This window comes from Lutra lutra, chromosome 16 (assembly GCF_902655055.1).
Source record: "Lutra lutra chromosome 16, mLutLut1.2, whole genome shotgun sequence".
NCBI lineage: Eukaryota > Metazoa > Chordata > Mammalia > Carnivora > Mustelidae > Lutra > Lutra lutra.
In genome coordinates this window covers 1,304,878-1,322,427 of record NC_062293.1, presented here as the reverse complement: position 1 = coordinate 1,322,427, position 17,550 = coordinate 1,304,878, and the positions used below count along the sequence as shown (strand labels likewise).

The 17,550-nt window shown below is 65.6% G+C and overlaps 2 protein-coding genes across 2 annotated transcripts; both read left to right on the top strand.

Annotated features, from left to right (window-relative positions):
* The first annotated feature begins 2,832 nt into the window (after positions 1-2,832).
* On the top strand, positions 2,833-12,273 carry LOC125087514 (basic proline-rich protein). The gene is made up of 4 exons (XM_047707913.1): positions 2,833-3,731; positions 9,503-9,619; positions 10,032-10,946; positions 11,423-12,273. The coding sequence occupies exons 1-4, from the start codon at positions 2,833-2,835 to the stop codon at positions 11,517-11,519; spliced, it is 2,028 nt and encodes a 675-aa protein (XP_047563869.1). The 3' UTR covers positions 11,520-12,273.
* Positions 12,024-15,647, top strand: LOC125087512 (collagen alpha-1(I) chain-like). Its single transcript, XM_047707912.1, has 3 exons — positions 12,024-12,123; positions 13,328-13,954; positions 14,053-15,647. Exons 1-3 carry the CDS (start codon positions 12,024-12,026, stop codon positions 15,645-15,647), a joined length of 2,322 nt encoding a protein of 773 aa, XP_047563868.1.
* The last annotated feature ends 1,903 nt before the right edge of the window (positions 15,648-17,550 follow it).

Here is a 17,550-nt window from a genome sequence, read left to right as displayed (position 1 = left end):
AAAGACACAGGACTGCACTTGGATCAAGACAAACGAGCCATTATGTGAAACGCGAAGCAAGATAAATGACGGCACTGGGCGCGGAGATCGATACACGGGATGTTTGATCTGGTCGAAATGACAACCCGGCTGATCGCCGTTCGCTTTTAACACCACAAGCCGATCGGGGGACGAGGGCCTTTAATTGTTTCTGCCCCAGCCTGGGGTGGGTGGGAGCCGGTCCCAGACCCGGGCCACGGACGGGGAGAGGTCAGCTGCGTGACCCGGCCCGTGAAGGGGCATCTGGGCACTCAGCCAGCCAAAGGCCACGGCCTCCTGTGTCTGTGCAGCAGAGAGGCGAGACCGGCCTCCAAGGCCCCGGCTGCCAGCTAAGGCAGTGGACAGAGCTGGCACCCGGGAATGACCCTGAAAGTCTTCCTTGCTTCCTGCCAGGACCCCAGGGGTCCCAGCCTCCATACTGCCTCCTTGCCACCACCCCGCCCCACCCCCCAGGGGTCCCAGTGAAAGCCCCCCCGCAGCGCTGCTTCTCTAAAGGCCGGGCCTCCTGAGCCTCTTTCCGCCGCCTGCTCAAGCCCGGGACAGTGATGGAAGCAGGGCGGCTCCGGGCAGACCGGCCGGGAGGTCACTAATGGAACCCTCTCAGGGCCCACCCAGGGCCTGAGTACCACGGGCGGGGGCACCAAGAGGCCCTAGTGACACAGGCCCCCGAAGAGGACAAGGGAGGCAGGCAGCGCAAGGCGGCGGGCGGGGAGCAGCCTGGCTCTTCCTTGCCTCAGCCCAAGCCTGAGTCCACCATCGGCTCTTACTGCCCCCGGGGAACGGGATGAGATGAAGGCAAAGTTCACAAGAGGTGGCAGAAGGGGCTTCTGGGGGCACACACATGCACACGGGGCCCTTTCTCTGGGCCCCACGTCACTGCCCCAGGTGGGAAGGAGAATGGCCCAGCCAGCCCTGGGCTGAGCACGTACCCCTTCCAAGCACACTGTCTTCTCATCCTCTGGCCAACAGTGACAGTGACAGGACTCAGAGTGTGGGGACACACGCCCAGCCCCAGGCTGGACGCACTGGAGCCAGATTCCACCCCCACCCGGTGCAGGGGTCCCAGTCCCCCCTACCTGGGGATCCCTTGGCACCCAGGGAGGTGCCCCCACAACTCTACCAAGGTCCTCACAGCCACTCCAAGGGCTCGGTCCAGGGACTGGCAGGGACTTCCCTGGGGGGCCCGTGGGGGGCTATACCCCCTTCTCTGACAAACGTTCACAGAGCCTCCTAGGTGTCAGGTGTGCACGTGCCTGCCGCCCCTGTGTGAAGGATGAGGCCTGGAGGGGTCTACAAGCCATGGGATATGCCTCCCCCTCCCCACACTAGCCTGGGATGCCGTGGGCCCCATGCAGCTCCCTGGCCAGCCCTGAAGGAGCATGGGGGCTGCTGGGGCAAACGCTCTGAGACCAACAGGACCAGAAGAAGAGAACCGAGGGCAAGGCCCAGGCTTCAGCCCGGTGAGCAAAGATGTCTCCAGGGAGGGGAGTTCTGGGTGGAAGCTGGGGTGGGAGGTGTGAATGCTCCTCCTCCCCGTACTGGCTGTCCTGTCTGTAGGCACCAACTCCAGGGATGTGCCCTGTCAGGGGCACTAACACACTGCTCCTGTGTCCAGGTGGGCACAGGACCCCAAGAGTAGTTTGGGCCCCCGGGGGAGAGCATCTCCATCAGACCCAGTAGGGACAGATCCCCCCTCCAGGGGGATTCGGATGGATAGGATGACTGTGGGCCCTATGGACAGCCCTGGGACCCCATCCTTGGGCCTCCTTACCTCCAGTCTGGCCAGGACAGCCAGAGGCCACAGGACTGAGAACCCATGGGGACTGTGGGGGAGGTGCAGGCCCTCTGCACCGGTTAGATCCCCAACCCACTGTTCTGCAGTCTCGACACCCGTCCCATCCCAAGCCCTCCTGCTTGGGAGTCCTGCAGGGGCACGGTTCAGGCAGGAAGGGGACAGGGTGGCCTGTGCACACCCCCTCTGTGTTTGATGCGGTCCTGAGTGGATGGAGTTGGAGGCCCAAGCTTCCCAGCACAGCGGCCCCGAAGCTCACACACCTCTCGACTCCATTCAGCCCCTGACAGGTGGGGAGAGGCCCTCCCAACCGAAGTGGGAAGCTGCAGCCATCCCTGAAGAACACCCAACGTCCTGGCCCTCACTGCCTTGGACGCTAGCTGAACAGGGCAGCCTGGAGCCCGGGGTGGGGGTGGGGGGCTCAAAATGAGCTGCGAACTTGGAAAATTGTTTTCTTAGGCTCCGCACTCCCCTGATGCCATCCCCCTTCTCTGGGCTAGACTGAATTTCAGGTGCTCTCTGTCATGTGCTGCCCCAACTGGGGGGGGGTCCCTTCCTATGGGCATTTCCTGTCTGATTCTGCAGGGCTCCCAAGGCAGACTGCACCTGTCCACAGGGAGAAAGACCCAGGACTGACCCAGCATGCTGGGCGTCCCAGGGCCCATGCCTACGGTTCAGAGAAAACCTTCAGCAGTCCCGTCTTCCTGGATGGAGGGACAGTAGCCACTGCGGACAGCCAGAGCTGCAGAGGCTGCCAGCGCCTCCCATATAGGGCCAACATCATGGAAGCAGCCGCCCCACCATCAGAAAAGGGTTTCTCGCCCTTGCAGATGTGATGTGCTCCCAGCAGGAACACAGCCTGTTCGCATCCGAGCCATCCGTCTGTCCGTCTGTCACCTCCGTAAGTACATGCTGGAGACCTACTGCATGCCGGGCTCCCTGCCAGGCACGGGGGCACAGGGCTGAGCATCTCAAGAAGGCCTCGCCGGACAGGGCCCTTCATGAGTCTGGGTGGCCGCAGGTCGAGCAGCCCGGCGGAGGAGCCCAAGGAAGGGAGCCGCTTGCTCCTCTCCTTGGACGCCCAGCCCCGGCAGCAGGTACTTCCAGGGGCACCTCCCCGGCCTCCTTGCACTGGTTTAACGCGCGGAGGTGGATGCAAGCTCCCGCTTCCCGGGCAAAGCGGCAGAGTCGGGCGCTGCCGTCCCCGCGTCTCCTCAGACAACGGGCCCAGAAAACCGCCTCCAGGGTGGGTCGCTGACCCTGGGCCCGCTGACCCCGAGGCCGGGGCAAAGCTGCTCCCGCCCCGCCCCGCCTGGCCGCGGGCGCTGGGCTCGGGCTCCGCGGAGAAGCGGCGCTCTGGGCGGCGGCGGGGCCGGCGCGCCCCACCCCCCGCGCAGGACGGGCCGGCTCGGGCCTCGCACGCGGTCTGCTCCGAGCGACGTTCGCCCACCCCGTCGGCCTGCGCGCCCGCGGACCAGCCGCGAGCCCCCGTCCCGCGTGCGCCCCCGCACGGACGCAGAGCCAGGGCAGCCGCCAGCGGGCCGGGCGGGGACGCAGCCGTCCTGGGTGAGGTCCGCGGAGCCCGCCGGCCCCGGGGTTGGAGGCGCCGCGGGAGGGACACACGAGCCCCGCAGGCCGCGGCCTCCCGACGCCAAGGGGAGCGACGCCGCGCCAGCCCCACGGACACCGGAGGCCGTCCGGGCTGCCCGACGCCACGGAGCCGCTGGCCCCGAAGACCCTCCGGCCACGGAAGACGCGCCCCTGCGGCCTGGCGCCCAGCCCCGCCGCCTGCCACGCCGCCCCGCACGCGCCGAGCCACGCGGGCAGCCCCGCCGCCCTCCGGTCACATGACCCCGGCTGGACCAATCGCGGCACCTCGCCTCTCGCTTCCTCTGGGAAGGTGACTGGCTTTGGGGGTGAGCACGTGACCCAAGCTGAGCCAATCAGGGCCTGCCCCTGGGTTCTCGGGAGCGCCGCCCCTGTGAAGGGGAGCACGTGCGGCCATACGTCCCCCCGAGGTGACCGCCAGTGAAACCTGGGTGCCCAGGCAGGGCCGCACACCCGACCCGTGGGGGTCGCCGGATAAAGTTCAGGACCGCCAGCCGAAGTTGACTTTCAGATCAACAACGAGTAATTTTAGCGTAAGAACTGTCCAGGCGGTGTTAGGGATATACTTATGCTAAAGGTTACTCACTGCGCCCCTCAGTCTGCTCCCGCCGGGAGCTCAAACTCATGACTCCAGATCGGGTGTCGGGAAGTGCTACCGACGGAGCCAGCCAGGCACCCGCTCTCTGTAACGTCCTGTGTTGATTTGCCACTGGGAGGTCAGTGCGTTGACCTCGAAACCCAGCTGTTTGTCAAACTGGGTGCTGCCCAGCCCCCCCGGCCGTAGCGGACGCACCCAGCAGGTGTCCAGCATGGAGCAGAAGGGTGCACACAGAGGAGGCCAAGCAGGCCCCAAGGCACAGGAGGCCACTCCTGCCACAAACTCATGGCCTCTGTGAAGCCCAGTGATCTGCTGACCAAGGGAGAAGCAGTGTGGGCGTGCAGATGTGCCCCCGCCGCAAGCGGACCTCGGTGCCGTCACAGCCTTGCCTTGCAAGACAATCCTTCCCGCCCTGGTTGGGGGGCAGAGCACGGAGTGCTGAGCAGAGGCCTGGATGTCCAAGGCCAGGGTGTACACAGAGTCCTGGGCAGAGCTCGGCCATCTCGACAGCCATGAGGGACTTAGGATCAAATGACTGTACTCAGGGAGGCTGGAGAAGGAGACTGGACAGACATCATGGACTGTGCCCAGAGGCTGCCTGCCCATGTGAATGTCATCGGAGGCCCATTGCAGGAGGGTCCTGCACGGTTCAGTAAGCATGTGACCCACCCCAGGGCAGCCTGTCAGCTCCCCTCCCCCCAGGAGCCTCAGGCTTCCTTCCTGGGCTCACGCTGAGAGCACAGCGGGCAGGAAGTACGTTCACAAGGACCCCATCATGAACCTCTCCACCTGGATCCCCTGACAAATACCCAAGTGTCAGCGACAACAGACCTCAAATCCCAGCAGTGACACCACACCTCAGGGGATCCAGCCGCTCTGCAGCGGCAAGTCAGTGACCTTGGGCCCTTTCGCCATGACGTGTCCTAATGGGCCTCGTGAACCCCTAGACCTGCCCAGGAAACCCCGCCCAGCCCCTGCCACCAAGGAGCTCCTTTCCGAGCAAAGGACTATGACCGTCCCTGTGCCACGCCCACCCCGGCCCCTGCAGCTCGGGTCGAAGGGGTGCAGCCCACAGGCCCACATAAGGGCTGTTTCTCGCTTGGCCCCAGACACGTCCAGGAGCTGGAGGAGCAGGCAATGTTTCCTGCATTATACCAGCAAGCTTGGGCTCTGCTTTCCGTCCTGACTCAGAGCTGCGCTGCTCTGGAGTGCATTATCCAGAGGAGGACACGGCCAGCCCAGGAAACGGGAGCTGGGGCCACGCCGAGTGAATGGGGAAAGAGGGTGTGGGGTGACCAGCCTGGACTGCAGTTGGCAGGAAGACATGGGTGGGACTGGGGAACCTCAGGAACGTTCCTCCGCGGCATGCTGATGTGTTAAGGGGGGACCTATGCAATCCCAGGAGGGCAAAAGGCACAAGGGCTCCAACTCCCTCAGCAATAAAGGTTGGGTGAGCCCCTTGGGGAGGAGCCCACCCATCCGCAGCACCGGCTAGAGGCAAGGGCAGCGTGGAACATCAGCAACAGAGGGGTCACGAACCCCAGCCGTAGCTGCGACCCCACGGGAGAGGAAAGGGCATCGTCTGGACTTGCCTGAGGTTGGACACATTTTATTTTCTCCTCCTTTCCTCTTCCTTCCTCCCGCTGTGGGGTCGCAAACATGCGGGTGGAGGGTAGTTCTAGCGTCTACTTGAGGCTCCAGACACTGGGCAGCATCTTACCAGAACTCAGGGAGTGCGCACACCCCGGGGACTGTGGTCCCAGTCACCTCCCACTGCCACGGTCACGTGCCCGAGGTCAACCTCTGTTGGGAAGGACATGTTTTTGTTGACCCTCAGACGGTGGCCCTGTGCCAGGCAGGGCCCCTGGAGCCGTGGGTGTGAGTGGGGGAAGAATGTGTGACTTCCACGGGGCCAGAGTGGGGCCTCCTGGCCACTTCTTTCCATGGCAGATGCCCCTGCTTCCTGTCAGAATTGCCTTCACCAGACCCACACGGTTCCATAGAGCCACCAACCGCCCCCCGCACAGCGCTGAGCTCGGGACCCAGGCCTGGACGGCCACAGTGTGCTGACCCCTGGCCCAGGGAGGAAGCCCTTTCCTGGACATGCCGTGAAAAGCCTTTGTTTCTACTGGATAGCCAAGCTGGGACGGGTGGCCCGGCCAGTATGCAGAGAGAAGCCAAGCCAGCAACAAGAGAAACCCGGCATCTCTGATGGCCTCGGAGGCCCAGAGGGCGGGGCTGCCCCTCGCGGCTCTGGTAGCAACTTCGGCTGAGAAACTTGGCATTCGGAGTCCCTCAGTTGTACCTGGAGGGGCTTGGGTGCACTAGCCCTGAGGGTCGGATGCCCGGCCTGCCATCCCTTTCTGAGCAGCCGGAGGCCCACGGTCACCCCTCCTGCCAGTGCACACCCTCTCCCCGCAAGCTCTGGTCCAGCAAGCACACTCTGGTGGAGGCCTGATGGGGTAAAAAGGGTGGTGAATTTCTGGGGAGCCCCCCCAAGCTACTGCAGAAGTACTGCAAGGCCGAGACTTCCAAGAGAATGTTGGAAGCACGAACATGCCCGGCAGCAGCCACCCGACCGGACTGGGCAGACCCCGCTCAGCCCTGTGTATCTGGCTAGCAGCTGAGGAGGGGAGCAGGGGGCAATGTGTGCCCTGTCGTGTCCCTGGCCCATTCCACAGCTCCCAGGTCATCTCCTCTCTGCCTGTGCTCCTGTCTGGCGCTGAGGGCACACTGGTCATTCAGGGCCTGGCCACCCATCACGGACTTGCCTCCTGTGCTCTGGGAAGATGGGAAGGGGTTTTTGGCCACTCCTATGTCCTGCTTAAAGAGGAGGCAGGGACAGCGCTGGTCAAGAAGGGACTGGGAGAGTAGGAGCATCCTGGGTAAGGGAGCTCCCCACGGATGGATAGTAGTTCTGGAAAGTTCTCAGCAGGCCTGCTTCTCTTGGCCTGTCAACCATGGGCCCTTGCTCTCCTGAGACCTAGTTCCTCATCTCTGAAAATGAGAAGATGCCAATAGGACGGGGCATCAGTGGGGGCTCCAGTGTGCCCTGTGACCCCATGGCCATTGCTGTTGGGTGCTGAGGGGCCCATTGTGTGCAGAGAACGAGGGGGAGCCCATCCACTGGTCATTTCTGGCCCCAGCAGCATCCCGTGGTTTCTGGTTACTGGGAGGAACAGAGACTGCATCTGTTTTCCCCTTCCCCCCTCGTGTAGCTGGGCCCCTGCCTGGCCAGGGTCAAGGTCACATTCCCCAGCTTCCCTTGCAGCTAGATGCCACGCTGGGGCCACGGTCTAGCCAGCAAGGGTGAACAGTGACGACATGTCCTTCAGTGTCAAGGTTGTGCTCCTCCTCGTCCGCCCTCCCCTCCTGCTGCTTGTCCTGTGCACGTGACAGCTGAGCAGCTGAAGGGGAGGTGCCGAAGGAGCTGCACTCGGGATAACAGAGCAACAGGGCATGAGGAGCGCGGGTTCCTGACGACCCCGAAGCCCCCCCAAGCTTTCCTGGAGGTTTTCTGTGAAAGAGAAAGGAATGTCCCCCTCACTTAAGTCACTGTATTTTAGAGTTCCTGCGGGGACAAATCCGGAGCTTGGGTGTGATTTAGTGTGGCCCCCGCGGGCTCAGAGGGCTCCCCCCTCCGCCTCTGTGCCTCCTCCCGGACCCTTATCCCCATGCTGCTGGGACACTTCCCTCAAGAGTCCCCGGGACACTGTCGTCTCCGAGGCCAGCTCACTCTCAGTCCCAACGTCAGGCCAGGGCAGGCCTCTCGCAGCACAGAGCACTCATTGCAGCCTGTAATTATGTATTTATTGTGGATTTCCTGGATTGCCCGCTGCCCCGGACTGCCATTAACCTGTGAGCAGGGCCCCCGCCTGTGTGTGCACCGTCACGTCCCTGCACCCAGCTCGGGGTCTGGGCACAAACTTGCACCCAGCAAAGCCCCACCAGGCGGGCGCCGACCCTGCCGACCCTGCCGACACCACTGCCCTCCCCCTTCCCCTCCCCCAAAGCCCAGAATCCCCTCCCCAGTTCGCTTTGTTCTGCACCAGCCCTGACCTCTCACCGGAGCTCCGTGCCCCAGGCTGGCCAGCTAGCCACAGCAGCCGCATGTCATTTTCTGGAAGAATTGAGACTGGAATTCCAGAAGCAGCTCCAGTGCTCATTGGCAGTTGTGGCCAGAGTTTCTGTCTTATAAATGGGGATGATACCCCTCGCCTCTTAGTCACGGAGGCATTCGGAAGATCAAGAGGTGGCGTGTGTTCCCCTCACCCCCAAAGGGCAGAGTGAGGGACAGATAATCCCAAGGGCTGCAACAGGTCCAGGGCCACCGGAACCCACCCACACTGCCGGTGGAAATGGTAGTCAGCACTGCCCTTGGAGACCGGTGGCATCCAGACCAAACCAAACACTTGCCTCCCTGCCACCCCACCACCAGGCACACGCCCAGAAGACAGGTTCTAGAATGCTTAGAGCGGCACTGCTCCTAACCCGGAGGGAGCCGGGAGACGGAGAGAATAAACCGTGCCACCCCATACAGTGAAACACAACACAGCCGTGCAAAAGAACAGACAGACACAGTGGTGGGCTGCCGCCTGTGGCTTACGCTGAGCGGGGCCCCCTCGGAGGACAGGCAGGGCTCTCCGTCAGTGTGCATTAAAGATCAGGCTCCCCAGATGCCACACGATTTCCCTCCCTGCCCCATGCTTTCCCTTCTCCCCCACCCACCTCCTACCTGCTTTCAAAGCCATCTCAAGTGCCATCTCCTTCCCTTGTCTCCATTCTGCTAGGAGGTTCCTCCCTCCTGAACCTCTCCAGGTCCTTGGCTCAAGCTGCCTTATCCTGAACTCATGTGTGGCTGTGCTGTTGGACCCTGAACTTCCCTACTGGAACACACTCTTTCCTCCTTGGGGCCCCCTGGGGCTGAGCCCCGGCTGGGCAGAGGAAGGCCCCCTTTCTCTGGGTGAATATGGCCCTGCTTCAAGGGCAGACCTGGGTTTGGCATGGACCATCTGCCCTCCAGTGTGTACTGGGCACCCAGCAGACCCAGGAACCATGAAGAGGGGACAGTGAACAAGGCAAGTCCCTACCACCCGATTTATAGTCCCCCGTGGCAACTGTTTAATGAAAATGGAGCATCCAGGAAGGCTTCCTGGGGGAGGAGGCACCAGCAGGAGCACAGTTCCTCCGCTGCCGTGCCGTGTCTTGCACTCCTCATTGGGAGGCTGTCCTGGCAGGAGAGGCTCCGAATGGTTCTGTGGGAGAGAAAGGTTCAGCTGAGCCCTGTGCTGCCGGTGGGGGTGGTGCGGGGATATAGGGTGTGGAGGTATGTGGTGTAGATATGGGGTGTGGGGGCATCTCTGCACAGGATGCTTACAGGTTTCACTTGCATCGTATGGCACTGCCATAAAACAAAACAGCGACATTTCTAAGATGAGTCAGTTCCCGCCTCTGCTCCCGGTCAGAGCACACCTCACTGCCCCAGCTGCCCTGCCTGGTAGCCGGAGCCTGTCCCGGAGCCACAGTGTCAGCTTGGCCAAAGAGGAGCCTGAAGACAAGAAAGCCGGCGGGAGGAAAGCCGGGTCAGTCTGTGTACCCACTCTCCTCCCTGCCGGGTCGCTGTGTCCCTCTCCCCAAGGTCACAGCTCCTCCTGGCTAGGCCTCTCCCCGGACTACCGCTTCCCTTCGGTCTGCAGTGGTGACAGCTCCCCTTTGTTGCTGGCCCGGGCACTGCACCATCTGCCCTTTAATTCACTGACTTCCACTTACTCCGCGCTCGGCTCGGGACCGTCTGAGGGTGCTAGAAGCACGAAGGCCACATCAGTGCCTCATCAGAGAACACGTCCGCGTCCCCTTCCGAGGAGCCTGGAGCGGTTAATGGAAGCGGGGGTGGGGGGAGGCCAGCCCTCTCCCCCGCTGGGCCATTGCCGCGGGCCGCACCGGGAGCGGACTCCGTCGGTGAAGCGGCCGCCGCGACCTCTCCACCGCCCGCAGCGGGCCACGTCTCCCCCCCGCGTCCGCGCGACGCAGCCCCAGACCCTCTCCTCCGCTCCCGGCCCCGGAGCGCAGTGGCCTGGGGGGCGCCGGGGGTGCGGGGGGGCAGAAGCCGGGCGCCCGGCCCCGGGGAAGGGAGGCCCGCGGCGCGGCAGCCGCCTGCCCCGAACAGGCTGGTGGCCTTGAGGCGGTCACTGCAGCCCTGCGCGCAGCGAGGGCAGCCACCACCCGGCCCCGCACCTCAGACCGGCCGGAAGGCGGCACAGCGCTTCGCGCGCACACGGCGCTCGGGGTCTCCGAGACGGCTGGGGCGGCGCGGGGAGCCCTGGGCCGGGGGTCCCCGGGGCGAAGCGCGGGCGCGGTCGCCGTCCGGTCCCCGAGGAGCGGCCCCGATCCCCACGCCCCGCCCACCCGCCGCGGCCCGCGAACCGCCGCGCGCGTCGCCCCACGTGGGGCCGCACGGGCTCGCGGCTCCGGCTCCGGATTGGTCACCGTTCGGCCAATCAGAGGTCACCGTCAGCTGCGGCCGCGCCGATTGGCCGCCGCGGGCTGGCCGGGGGAGGGGGCGGGGCTCCCTTTTGTTCTTTCTTCCTCGGCGCGGCGCGCCCCACCTCCCGCTCCCCGCCTCCCGGGACCCCCACCCGGAGCCGGGCCCGGGCCGCCTGGGATGTGGTGGGGGCAGCAGGCCGCCGCCCGACGTCCCTCCAAAATGGCCGCGCGGGGGGCCAGGCCTTGCCCCCGCCCCCGGCTTGTTCACACGCAGGAGAAAGACCCGCCGCCTGACACGCGGCCTGTGAGGGGCCTGACCTTGCCCCGGCCCGCTCGGTCTCTGTCGCGCGGTCCCCGTACCCTCGCCCCCTCCGGTGTCCTCGGAGCTGTGCAGAGGAGCGCGCCAGAACCGAGCCTGCGCTCCGGGTACACGTAACAAGCGAACGAGAGAAGGGTGCAGGCGGGGGTGCGCCGCGGCGGCCGCGGGGTGTCCGGATTCGGCTGACATGTCCCCGAGACCGTATTCCGGGCCACCGTCCCCGCTGGGGCTGGACGGGGGAGGGGCCAGCGGCGCAAACTCTCCCTAAATCATCCTGGCCCTTCCCTCTGGGGTGGAGAGTGGTGGCTCTTGGGGCCAGGGGCCCACACAGGGAGAGAGGGGCTCTGGGCTGGTATAGGGGCTCAGGGGTTCGGGTCTGAGTCCGCCTCCTGGCTTACCGCCTTCCTCCTAGAAACTGCCCAAAAGCATTTCCCAGTGTGGCAGTGGCCACTCACACATACCCTGCAGGCGGACAGCTGCAGGACTGCCCAGGCTGTGGACCCAGGGCTACTAATCTGTACACAGGGACCTGAGGTCCCCACCAGCTGTGAGCTCAGAGGCTCAAGTCCTTTTCTTCCACCAGGTGGCCACCAAGGAGACCACCAAGCCATGGCTGGGGCCCTAGGAAGGGGGGCAGCCAGGCCCCAGGGGATCCTTGGCCCCCCTTCCACCCCCATTGACCTGGAAAAGCCCCAAAGCCCTAGTTAATGGAGAAGATGGAACCCTAACAACAGCCCGGGAATAGCATCTCGACCAAAACAGGACTTATCTGCCTGGAACTGGAAGTCCGTACAGACCATGATTCCCTGGGAAAGACAGACTGATCTGATCAGAATTCGGAATACCTCTGTGCCACCGCGGGGCAGTCCCTCAGCCATAGATGTCTCTTTGGCTGCAGCTCCCAGCAAGCAGCGTGGGAGCTGGGGCCTCCCCCGCAGCCCGGCTGTAGTGGCCCCTGGAAGGACTCCCAGCCCCAGGGCCTTGGCAGGTGTCTGCTGCCTCCCTGGGGGTGGGGTGCTGGGAGGCTGACGTCTGCAGAGTGCTTTTAGTGTCGGACAAATTGAATCAATTAAGCAGGCCCCATCCGGGTGGCTGGGCATGGCGCACAGGAAGAGGGGAAGTGGAGGCGATGGGGCTGCACGCCTGTCTCTCGGGGTGTCTCCCTGGTGCACTCGGGGGGCAAGATGGGAGCATACACCCCTTTCCCTGCTGTTCGGGGGGCTGACCGCCGCAGTGAGGGAAGAGAAGGCCACCCCGAGTGTTGTGGGGGAGAGTCCGCCAGTGGTAAGGGGTGCCTGCATGGCCACGCTGACGGAGACCCATTTCCCCACCTGAGTCAGGCATTTGGGCTTTTGGGCTGCCTGCCCTATGACCTTCTGGGGCACCAGTTTCCCAGCCCGTTGCAAGCGCGGGGACACACACACACGCACACACTCGGAGGCTTCCCGAAGCTGGGAGGCTCCACCTAGAGAAGAGTCCGCCCCAGGAGGCCCAGGGAGGCAGCAGAGGAAAGAGGAAACAGACTGAGACAGTGATAGCTGGGGTCCCCAGTCACCCACCTGGAGCGGAAGCCTCCCGCTCAGGCAGGCCCAGAATGATTTAGGGACTGGCTGCTCCGTGACCCAGCTGACCCAGAGCCAGCCACTGCTGGGGAGCCTGCCCCTGCCCAAGCTGCGACCGGTCCCCTGACTCCAGCAAGGGGGGCTGGGCCACCGCCTCAACACCCTCCTTCTCCTCCAGCTGCAGGGGCGGGTTGGGGGGGGGCAGGGACTCAGGTGACGCTCCCCATGCAGCGACCTTCCCACTCAGAGGCTCCTGTGGCACCGCGATGGCGCTCTCTCTGTCACCCTGAGCAGCCAGCCCAAGGCTGTCTCTGGATGTCAAGTGACTGTGACTGGACCACCCGAGGCCAAAAGGGTCTTATCGGTAAACAGCTGTGGAAGACAGAGTGGTCAGCGGGAGAACTTCCTCTGCCCTCACCAGGAGCCGCAGGGCAGAGGCTGAGAAAGGGCGCTGTAGTGAACCAAGGTAGGGGTTAGGGCTTGGCTGAGGATCCCACGTCCAGGAATCAGCCTGGGCTAGTCACTGGATGATGGGGGGGCTCATGACAGGGCCTATCCGTGTGGGAGCCGCCCCCTTCCCAGCCAGGCCACGGTGAGGAGGCAGCCTGAGTTCCAGGCCCAGCTGTGCAGAGGTCCTGCCAGGTGCGGGACAGCGTGGTGGGGGGAGGGTCACTCTCTTGGTTCTTGCTGTCACCTGCTGAGGACCCCGCCGCCTGGAGGGTAGAGCTTGGAGGCACAGAGGTGTTGGGAAAAGCCAAGAGGGACCCGAGACGCATGGCCTTCTGTATCGCGTCTTGAGGAAGTGAGTGTTGAGGGCCTGTCCCGGCCACCCGTCCCCCCGTAAGGGCGGAGTTAGTCCAGGTTTGCTTGCGGAGGATCTGAGCACCAAGCCCTTGACGGGGCGGCACAGGGCCCTCCCTGGAAAGGACAAACGGCGGTTCGTCCTTCGCCTCCTAAGTCTTTGCTGCATCTTCGCCGCTACCCGGCGAGCTGCGGGGCAGCCTCGGGGCGGGAAGTGGCCGCCGGGCGGGTCTGGGGACCAGGTCTGAAGACGTCTCGGGGCCTCCTGCGCCGACCCTCCGCGTCCCATCCTGGCGTGAACCAGGAGATCAACCTCCGGCGCCGCCGAGGGCCCTCCCGGCGGGAGCCCACGGGTCCGCAGGAGCGGTCCGGGGGCGCCCTCCAGCGGCCGCGGCCCGGAAGGCGCCGACCTGCAGGACACCCGGCGGGGAGCGGGGACTGGGGGTTCCCCAGTGTCCCGCCTCCGCCCGACGGCGCCCGGTTCCTGCCGGGCTGGGGGGATCTAGGAGCCGAAGGGAGGCTGCCGTGGGACAGGAAAAGCGAGACGCCTTCTGGGGGGGCTGCGCTGGGTTCCCGCCGGGACGCCGAGGGGCGGGCGCGGCTGCGGGGGGACCCCGCGTCAGGCCGGGTCTGGCTTGTCCGGGACGGGGCGTCGTGCGGCCCCGATGTCCTTCCCGGGCCCGCCAAAGCCCCGCAAGCCGCCCCCTGGAGCGGAGCCGGCGGACGCAGCGTCCGGGTCGCGGCCTGGGGCGGTTTGCCCTCTTGGCCGGGACGAGCCCCGAGGTCCGGCACGTCCCAGCACCTTCTCAAGTCCGGGTCCATGTGTCTGACGTCACACTCGCCGCTGTAGGGCCACTTCCGTGTCCAGTCGGTGGCGTTCGCCGCGCGGCGCTGTCGTGCGCGCGTCGTCGCCGCGGGGTCCCCGAGCAGCCGCCGCCAGTGCGCGGGGACCCGGCACGGTGCCTCCGTCCGCGCGGCCTCTCGCGACCCGCGGGGCGGGGGTGCGGTCCCGCAAGCTCGCCCTGCCCTGCGCGGGCCGCGTCCGTGAGCGCCTCCGCTGGATCCCCGTGCGGCCGCGGGTCCGAGCGGCCTCCCTCGAGCCGGGACACTCCGCCGCGCGCTTCCCCTGTGCCGGGGCTCGCGGACGCTTGCGCTGTGTCCCCTCGTCCGGCTGGGGCGGTGCGGGACGCGGCGCGCCAGCCCCGCACGGCCGCGCGCTCCCACGTCCCACCGCCGCGTCCTTCCTCCCCGGGCTGTCGCCGCAGCGGCACGAGGGCTACAGGACGCGACCTGCTTTCTCAGACGTCTGTACGCGCGAGCCGAGAGCGGAGCCTGTGCGGGGGCAGGGCAGAGGCAGGCGGAAGGGGGAGGCCGCGGCCCTCGGAGCAGGGAGTCCCGTGCGGGCTCCGTCGCAGGACCCCGGGAGCGCGACCCGAGCCGACGGCAGACGCTGCACCGACGAGCCCCGGCGCCCCTGAAAGAGACCTTCTCCTTCGCTACTCTGTGTCCACTGACGGCGGCTGGTCGGGAACCGACTACAGGTCACCGCCAGCCCCACCCCCGCCGACCTTCAGGGACGCCGCTGCTGTCCGCGGGGGTGGGCTCGTGGCTTTGGGATGCGCGGGAGCAGGGCGAGGGGCGAGCAGAGGCGGCGGGGCCGCCGTGACACCGCGACACCGTGCGTGGGCGCCCCCGGCCCGCGCGGCGCGGGGCCTTCCGGCCGGCCAGACCGCCGCTCCGTGCACGGGCCCGCTACGGGGGGGCGCGCGGTCTCGATCGCGGGCTCACGGCGCCCACTGCCGGACCGCAGCCGAGCGTTCCCGGAGGGGCCCCGCCGCCCGGCCCCGCCCCCGCCGCCCGGCCCGCCAGGAACCGCGCGTCCATTGGCCGACAGCGCGACGGCCCGGGCCAATCGTGCGAGGGAGGCGGCCCAGCGCCCAGTGGGAGCGCGGTGGGCGGGGCTGCAGGCGCGTGCGCACTGGGCCCACTGCGGCCCCGCCCCCGTCCGACCGGGGTCCCTGCGCGGTCTGCGCCCCTGGCCGGCGCTGGAAGCCTGGGCGCACTCTTGCTTCCCGGCGTCCCGCGGGTGCGCCCCTCCCCGGCGTCGGCGCTCGCTCGCCGGTCGTCGGCCCCGGGCGCGCGGACCCGCCACCCAGGACGGGGAAGAGGAAGCGCCGGGTCGCCGCGGCGTCCTCACCGGGCGGGCGTCCGCGCGCCGCACAAAGGGGAGGCGAGGCGTGGGATGGGCGAGACGGCCCTCGGGGCGTGCTGGGCGGCATCTGGCCGCGCATCTGCGAGACAAAGGCGTCCCCCGGCCGCGAGGCCGCCGCGGCTGGGCCCCGGCAGGGCGGGCTGGCCTCGCCCTCCCCCGCGCCCGCTTCCCCTCGCCTCCCCCTGCCCCAGCCCCGAAGCCCCGTCGAGAGGCTTTGGGAGAATTTCCGTTAGGTCAGCTCTGCTTCAGGGGGGAACTAGTCAAATCGAGGGCGCCCGCCCCTCCGCGGAGAGCCCTCCTGCCGGGTTCCAAAGGCCGGCGGGGACCCTGGACCTCCCGGACAGGACCTTGCCCTTGTCTCGGGAGCCGGGCCTCTGGCGGGGTCCTGCCCTCGTCCCCGCCTCGGGCCTGCCCAGGTGGCCTGGGAGGCTCTACACAAAGGCCGAAGGCCAGAGAAGACCCCTGCCCCCTGCCCCCTGCCTGGGATCCGGCTGCAGCTGACACAGAGAGCCCCGGGCCTCCAGGAAGGGGAATGGGCCGAGTGACAGGGCCAAGCAGGAGCCTCACTCTTCCGGGGAGCCTGGCTCAGTGCAGAGAGCCCTTTGGGGAGGAGCATGGGCCCGTAACAACCCCCCCCCCCCCCGCTGTGCACAGTGGGGGGGGCACCCTTGGGGGCAAGCACCACCCCATCCCCTTTTCCCTCTCCTCTCTGTTGCACAGTCCTGGGGGCATGGGGCATGTCCAGCGGGCCGGGTCCCTTTGCTCCCCTGGATGGCTTCAGGAGCCCCAGGTCCTGACAGGGAGTGAGGGCAGGCAGGCAGACCCGGAGGGCCTCAGAGGGGCTGGTGGCCCCAGGGCTGGGGAGGTAAACCTCTGTGAGTCACCTGGCTCCCAGCCTCAGTGCTCTTAACCCAAACTGGGAATCCCGCTCTGCTGTCCACACTGCACTGCTAGAGAGTTGGGGACTCCCCACGAAGCTCTCAGAGGAGAAGCCAAAATCCTCCCAGGAACTCATAGTCCCATTTCTTTTCTTTCTTTCTTTCTTTCTTTTTTTTTTTTTTTTTAAGATTTTGCTTATTTATTTGACAGAGATCACAAGTAGGCACAGAGGCAGGCGGAGAGAGAGGGAAGCAGGCTCCCCGCTGAGCAGAGAGCCCGATGAGAGGCTCGATCCCAGGACGCTGAGATCATGACCTGAGCCGAAGGCAGAGGCTTTAACCCACTGAGCCACCCAGGCGCCCCTCATAGCCCCATTTCATCAGACCACTGCCCTGTTGTGGCCCCGACCACTTCATGGCCCCAGGCGCTCAAGCTCCAGGTACACCGGCCGTCCTGTCCTGCAGTTCCTGGAATATACCCAGGCCTGCTCTCACCCCAGGGCTTTTGCAGTGTCCGTGCTTCTGGGGACCTCTCTCTTCCCTTCCATCTAGGTGCCCCATCTCCTTCAAATCTTTGGTCAAACTCTGTCCTCTCAGAGGGGCCTTCTCCAGCCCCTATCTCAAGCTTTCACCTCCCCCCAGCTTTTCCTCCGTAGCTTGCATCCCGCCCCCCCCCCCCCACTGCAGTTTCCTGGTTTTTAAGTCCGTTTCCCTCCACTAGGATGTGAGTTTTTTCTGCCCATTGTGTTTGCAGCTGTATGCTGAACAGGGGGCTCTCCCTAAGTATTGGTTGACAATAAAGTAGTGACAATAAATCCACGATACATCTGTAGGCCACCTTTCAGATCAAGGCTGACCCTCCCAGCAGCCCCACCCCAGAACCAGTATGCAGCAGCAAGAGGGGCTGCTTTGTATAACATACACGCAAAACGCTGACATTCTCAACACATCAGAACGCCTGTTAGGAAAACCCGCAGCACTTCAATAAAATGGAGGCCATGGCTGGGAGCAGATCTCCTGCCGTGACCCCAGTGGAACTGAATGGCGCCTCCTCCAGCTCAAACAGCTGCAAGGTGTCGTTTCTCACCCAGCGGACGCAGGCATGACAAGGTGGGTGCAGGGGAAAGGCGGGGCAGGGCGTCCATCCCCCGTGGATGGCCTCTGGCTCCTGGGCTGCTGACACCCAGGTGTGGCACTGTGGCTGCAGGAGCCGGTCCCAGGTAGCTGGGGAGACCGATCCCCGCGCCACAGCCCATCC

Excerpts from the sequence above, each read along its gene's own strand:
- LOC125087514 (XM_047707913.1), top strand. The coding sequence starts at position 2,833 with ATGAGTCTGGGTGGCCGCAGGTCGAGCAGCCCGGCGGAGGAGCCCAAG. Across the intron at positions 3,732-9,502 it reads CTCTCGCTTCCTCTGGGAAG|AGCACACCTCACTGCCCCAG; the intron begins GTGACTGGCTTT and ends GCTCCCGGTCAG. Across the intron at positions 9,620-10,031 it reads GCCGGCGGGAGGAAAGCCGG|CGGGCCACGTCTCCCCCCCG; the intron begins GTCAGTCTGTGT and ends CACCGCCCGCAG.
- LOC125087512 (XM_047707912.1), top strand. The coding sequence starts at position 12,024 with ATGGGAGCATACACCCCTTTCCCTGCTGTTCGGGGGGCTGACCGCCGC. Across the intron at positions 12,124-13,327 it reads TGGGGGAGAGTCCGCCAGTG|GACAAACGGCGGTTCGTCCT; the intron begins GTAAGGGGTGCC and ends CTCCCTGGAAAG. Across the intron at positions 13,955-14,052 it reads CCGGGTCGCGGCCTGGGGCG|GGCCACTTCCGTGTCCAGTC; the intron begins GTTTGCCCTCTT and ends TCGCCGCTGTAG.